At 47.0% G+C, this 6,455-nt stretch overlaps 1 protein-coding gene across 1 annotated transcript; it reads right to left on the minus strand.

The window, feature by feature from the left end:
* Positions 1–1,175: 1,175 nt before the first annotated feature.
* On the minus strand, positions 1,176–5,920 carry dusp6 (dual specificity phosphatase 6). Its single transcript, XM_010775219.1, has 3 exons — positions 4,979–5,920; positions 4,143–4,577; positions 1,176–2,765 (listed from the first exon to the last, which is right to left on the minus strand). Exons 1-3 carry the CDS (start codon positions 5,379–5,381, stop codon positions 2,452–2,454), a joined length of 1,152 nt encoding a protein of 383 aa, XP_010773521.1. The 5' UTR covers positions 5,382–5,920; the 3' UTR covers positions 1,176–2,451.
* Positions 5,921–6,455: the final 535 nt, after the last annotated feature.

A 6,455-nucleotide genomic window follows, 5' to 3' on the forward strand; every position in this document is an offset into this window, starting at 1 on the left:
GCTGTGTTAAATATTATCACGAAGGTTATATGTTTTTGTGTATACATGCATTTGTGTATGTTTATATACCAGTATACCTATTTACATTTGTATTCTTTGTTGCTTATCATTATATGTTTTGTACTTATTCTGTCCTATAAAGTAATAAGTTATTATTTGGGGAATAATAAATATTTTTTAAAAAGACCCTTAACCGTCACTACATCATCACCGTTGACGAGTAAAACACTTCTGGAAGCCAACCATATAAGGAGTTTTCTGTTTCCGTTCCCTCACATACATGAGTAGGTACACATAATATGTTGCACGCATTAAAGAATTAGCAGACAAAAAGTGCTGCATGGGGCATTTTTCAAAAAGTCCCCTTTCATAAACACTCACCGTCCATTTATCTATTAACTTTGATGTATGCCTATCAATGCTTTGCTTCTCCCTTAGCCCAGACCCCAGAGAATGAACACACACACACACACACACACACACACACACACACACACACACACACACACACACACACACACACACACACACACACACACACACACACGTGTAAATCAGTGTGTGTCAGTGCTGAGCTGTGGATCCAGTTGAGGCTTGCGTGAGATCAGCGCTCCTCGTCCCTCTCCTGCAGTGAGGATCATCTTCTCCTGAGCCTCCGGGTCATGCCACTGCTCTTGCTATCAAATAACATCATATCTAGGTGCTCTCAGCTGCCTTTGATGCATGAATGCAGAGGCCCGGCCTTCCGGAAGTGCCCGAGGGAATGTTTTCTGTGAACCCGGCGCCCTCGCAGCACCTGGAAAAACCAGTCTGGTTGTTTACTGCGGGACTGGAATGACTTTGTAGCTGTTGGGCGGCCTTTTGCAGTTAGTGAATGATTGTCGCAGAGAACAGAGTGTGCATGGGGCTTTGTTGCACACGCTTCGTGTGACAGGATATGCTAATTGTGAACTGGAAATTGAAGTGAGAGATGTGTCGAGTGCTGAAGTTAATAAATAGCGAGAGCTTGGTGAACAGCCTCGTGATTCACTGTTTTTCGCTGTCGTGACTCGGCCTGCTGGTTAACACCCAGCCGTGCAGCGGGTGAAGAGACAATTACATAAACGTGTCACTGTGGAAACACACCAAACACCAGCGAGTGTATCAATGGACAAACAGGCATAGAAAGCGTCAAGTGTAGACAAAATAGCAATTTATTAATAACTTATATGTTCTTTACATTCGTAGGAGAGGAAAGCGGAGGGGGTTGGCAGAGGGGAGCAAGATGGCTTCCTCTGAGAAATGGCCTTCTCTGTAAGCTCTCCAAAGCTCTGGATTCTTTTTCTTTTCATCTTGACAAACACAAACTGCATTTGGCAGAGTTTTCCCTGAAGAGGCGAGGTGAGCAAAGCCTCCTAACTTTGTCCACATGTCAGAGACTTTTACCCCTTGTGCACAGAGCAGGATTACTCACATTAACCTTCAGAGATGGAGGATATTCTGACTCCAACATTTGGATAGCATCTATGGATTGCTCCGGGTTTGGTTGACATTTTGTGTAGACTTATAAAATCTCTAGGATATCTCTGAAGGTTAATGCAAAAAGAAAGACTTTCTGGGCACAAAAGTAAGGCAAACAACCAAGGTGACTTTGATTTGGGAGAGGGAGGGTGCAAAAACAAGGCCTTGACGGCTGAATTCACACGTAAAGCGATTATCAAATATATTACACATGTACACAGTTTTGCAGAATTCATGGAAAGCCGACTTGATTTTTGGCATAATCAACTTAAACATACTGATCAATATGCAGTTTGTTTACTTACATAAAAGTAGAATATGAAACATAGGAGGATCTTAAGTACCCACTTGTTGCAAAGGGTATATACTAAAGCAAGGCTTGTACTGTATTGTCATTTATATTAAGATATATACACAATGTATAAATGTTTGAAAAGACTCCACAAATGCAAAATTGAGTCCGGTATATATTGTGCCATCTAAAGCTGGGGTGCTTCGCCCCACACAGGCAAGTCTTCACAGAAGACGAAGGAGACACGCTGACGTCTCGGGGCACCCAGTGCTGGACCCCGAAACAAACATAAAAAAGAGTTTTTTTAGATGTGTCCAGTTTGAACCATCATGTCTCTTTGGCACACCAGCCCAGGAGCTTTGAAGCAAATCACTTTTCTGCAGAGAAAATGAGAAAGTCCAACAGTGATAAAAGATTGAAGAAAGTTCCTGCACCCTTTAAGTGAATCTCTCCACTGTCTCTCCTCATTTAGTCAACAGCAGCGGCGCCTTGGCCAGAACGCTTTGGCCCTCCAGTAAGCACGCCTCAAACACGCCGGATCAAGAAGGTCAAGAGCCCAGTGCCATGGCAGACGGCGGAAAAAAGAGAAACTTTTTGCAGCTTTTTCAACAGGAGGCTGACAAAACCTCCAGCAGGAAGAAGGGGGTTGGCCTCAGACCTCACGTGGACTCCAGGGGGTCCAGCTGGAAGACGTTGTGGTTTGTCGGGGTGGTGAAGTAAAGCTGCTGTGTCGGCGGCGCAATGCGGTTATCACACGGGCTCTTCAGGCCCAACGTGCGCTCGAAGTCCAGGAGCTGGCCCATGAAGTTAAAGTTGGGGGAGATGTTGGACTTCTTCATCTTGACGATGTCGTAGGCGTCGTTCATGGACAGGTTGAGCTTCTGCATCAGGTAGGCAACCGTTACCGTGACGGAGCGGCTGATGCCGGCCAGGCAGTGGACCAGGACGCCACATTTCTGACCTCGAGCTTCATCTATTAGAGGAAAGAACAGAAGGGAAAGGTTAGAAACTTGATCGAGAACTAAGACAACGGGACAGCAACAAGCACATTTTCTTTCCAGCTTTGAAAAGTCAATAAAATGTCAGAAAAGTCCATCTTTATTTTTCCTAGTTTTGCCTGTTTAAGTGGCACTTCACTGATATTTTAACCACAGAGCACACAATGCAGCTCCTTCCTACACACACAGAACACAACCTTTGATAAACATCTGTGACATTTAAGTCAAGCTGTGTTGCAATCTGAAACTGGTCCTCGGAGGGAGAGCAGCGGAAGTTATTATCCCGGCTATCTCCCAAGCATGTCGGTCAACAAACAGGGTCTGCGGCAGTAGCTCACATAAACAGAGCCGACATTCTTTAGTCTTTGGCCTAGAGTAGCTCGTTGGGAAATTGACTATTACGGTCTATTAAACCATTCTTCCGCTCGACGGGGTTACTCCGACAATGGTGCCATTTGGGCGTGTAAACGTAGGAGTCATGAGGGCACCCTGTCAAGGCGAACAGGATGTCAACAGCGCCTGTAAATGGCTCCTTTTGTAATGTGGAGAGGAGAAAGGAGGGAGAGGGGGGGGCAATGCCATGTCCTAGATTACTTTCAATGCCACTTCCTTCCTGCTGCGCTCAAATTACCGCCCTCCCCTTGTTCACTCTGCCCATTCTCCTGTTTCAACGTTGCCCTTTGTGCTGCAATTACACAAGCCCCAGAACAAGAGATAGGCCAGGATGTCTTCCATTGAAGTCAAATCATTTGTACACAGTGCATTTCAGCCTGTGCACCATTAGAGGCAGCCTTGTGTTCCTCTGCCTCCTCACAATGGCCTTAATCTGCAGCTCTGCGTGTCCCCGCTTGATGGACTGATAGGATCACAGCCAGGGACACCTCATCTAATCTCAACAGCACAATAAGAACCTGAGAACTTCCTGGCAGAGATAACACATATCCCGTTAATAAGATTATGTCCGTGACTATCTCCATCTGCCCTTTAAGTTTGACAGCGTGCATTGAAAACAAATCGCATCTGGTCCTCAAGTGGGGACTTAAGTAAATAGTGGTTAAATGATTAAGTGAATAATCACATGACAAGTTGGATCCTTCGGAAAACATGTGCTGCTTTTTGGGGTCATTGTTAACTCATACATTTGACTTTCTGAGACAAAACACGAAGTTTGAAGTGCCACCTTGGACATGTTTGAATCTTTTCTGACATTTTATGAATTTAAACAGTTAAATCAACAACAAAAAGAAACATGATTTGCCCCCCTAAGCATGTAAACAACCCAGAGGCCTTGGGTTAAGGTGAACAGTTTGCAGCAGCTGCAGTGTGTTTCTAAGCTCTGCAGGATTACTCACCAATGAAGCTGATGGCCTCCGGGAAGAACTGGGAGAGATTCTGGCTCCAGTGATCCGAGATGGGGATCTGCTTGTACTTAAACTCCCCTGCGTTCTCGAAGAGGTTGGGCAGGTTGGGGGTCACGTTCAGGATGTACTTGATGCCGTACTCCTCCAGCACGTCCAGGTTGGTGGAGTCCTTGGCGCAGCCCAGGTACAGGTGCGGCAGGATCTCCACCGGGAAGCAGGGCTGCGGGTTGGACAGCGGGCTGCCGTCGGAGTCCGTGGCGCTGCTGGGGTCCCGGTCGATGTCAGACTCGATGTCCGAGGAGTCGGAGCTGATCCGCAGCCCGCCGAGGCCCAGCACCTGCGCGGTGGGGGAGCTGGTGTTGCAGGACCCGTCCAGGTTAGTCTCGCACAGAGTGGGATACTCGGCCTGGAATTTACTGAAACCACCTGAAAAGAAAGACAAATGCATTTAGAAACAAGGCCATGAAGTGTGCATTTCTGTTGGATTGCAAAACAGGATTTATCGACCAATTTAGCTGCATATCATTTCTACTTCTGTCAATATTTTTGCATGCATGCATTGTTGGCTCTTTACTTGCTGTAACAATATCCCCTCTGTGTGACGAATACATGTATTCTGATTCGTATTCGTTAAAATGCAACAAAAAAATGCCTGCAAACCGTTTGCTTTGATCACTGATTTGCACATTAATTTTGTTTAGCTATTTCTAAGCTGTAAGGAAGTCACGGTGCCACTCAAATCTCCACATGCTTCCGCCTCTGCGCATTTCTCCCCGGCTGTGAATGAGCAGCTGCGCGGCTCTAAAGTGTGAATGAACCGCACTCACCCTCCAGATAATAGGCCTTGTAGCCTTCGTCCTTCATCCTCCTCAGCAGTAAACCGAGCACGGATCCCCCGTCCACGTTCTCGTTCCACTCCCGGCTGTACTCGTCGTACAGCACGATGGTGTCCGTCTTGCACCGACGCACGAACTTCTCCCGGTCCTCCCCGTTGGAGAGCAGCGACCTCACGGGCAGGTTTCCTTTCTTCAGCCTGCGGAGCATCAGGCTCGGTATGGCCACGTTGATGGAGGAGTCTACATGCGAGGACTCGTAGAGCTCCTGGGCCCGGCAGTCCATCACCAACAGGCCGTCCCTGCGCGTCTCCAGCTGCTCCCGGAGCCACCCCACCGTCTTGCTGATCGCCATTACCGACTCGATCTGGATGACGGGCTTGAGCCTGTCAAGCATTTATAAGCAGGAGTGGAAAGAACGATGTGGAGAAGCGAGGAGGGTTTGGAGAGTAGAGTGTCCTGTCTGCTGCGTAAAGAAGCAACACAGTAACACTGACTGGGATTTATGTTTTCAGTCCTCTGCTTGCAAGGCCCTCAGGAATACAAAAATGTGCTAAAATGCAAAAGAGCACCAACACGATCTGGATCCAAATGTCCTGTAAACGGATCTGTAAAAGTCTCCTTCACAGATTTCTTGGGTTGCGTTCACTGGCGGTCATTCATGCATCTGCTCGGAGAAAGCCCGTGTTATTTATCAATGAGTCACCCGGGCACTGCGTCGACGCGGAGGCTTCCTTATATAACTCCACGGCTCCAAGCACTTATCCAACACTGTGTTCCTTCTTGTGTCTCCACAGTATAAACACACGGTAGCTGCTGATGTCTCTGGGATTAACCACGCGGGGTTGTGTGCGTCTCTTCGCGGCTGTGGATCTCCCTTCTGTGCGCTCTGGTGCAGCTCTGCAGTCTCTGTGTGAGCTCTGCTGAATGGCTTCAAACTGGAGGCGTTTCATTGGATACATTATCCCAGGCAGCCAATCAGAGGAGCCTCAGCGGCGGTCTCCTTGGAAACGGGGGCCGGATGGAGCGGCCCCGTGTTGATGAATTGTTAATGAGTTTGTCATTCACAAAACGGAGAGGAATTTCCGCTCCGGATCAAGTGAGTGCAAACAAACAGAAGAACTGCAGGGAGAAGGAAGGAAGGGAGGGGGGAGAGGGGGGTTTACTCAGAAACAGAGGGAGGGGGGGGATCACATAAGAGTGCAAGGTATCGGGTATAAGCCTATAATAATGTACTCTACATTACTCAGTAAGCTCAAGAGATATTTTGTTACACTTAACACAATGTAATGCATTCGATCTGGAACAGAGAGTAAATATCTGATAGATATTTAAAACCGGTTTTGGAGTTGAAATATTACATAAGAGTCTGAGGTATTGTGCAATATTATTACAAGCCAATTACAAGTCAAGTTGAGATATCTTGTTACACTTAACACAGTGTAATGCATTAAGCTGACACAAGAGTAAA

The sequence above is a fragment of the Notothenia coriiceps genome, unplaced genomic scaffold (assembly GCF_000735185.1).
Source record: "Notothenia coriiceps isolate Sejong01 unplaced genomic scaffold, NC01 NC01_scaffold00015595, whole genome shotgun sequence".
Taxonomy (NCBI): domain Eukaryota; kingdom Metazoa; phylum Chordata; class Actinopteri; order Perciformes; family Nototheniidae; genus Notothenia; species Notothenia coriiceps.

Excerpts from the sequence above, each read along its gene's own strand:
- dusp6 (XM_010775219.1), bottom strand. The coding sequence starts at position 5,381 with ATGCTTGACAGGCTCAAGCCCGTCATCCAGATCGAGTCGGTAATGGCG. Across the intron at positions 4,578-4,978 it reads CAAGGCCTATTATCTGGAGG|GTGGTTTCAGTAAATTCCAG; the intron begins GTGAGTGCGGTT and ends CTTTCTTTTCAG. Across the intron at positions 2,766-4,142 it reads GGAGGCCATCAGCTTCATTG|ATGAAGCTCGAGGTCAGAAA; the intron begins GTGAGTAATCCT and ends TTCCTCTAATAG.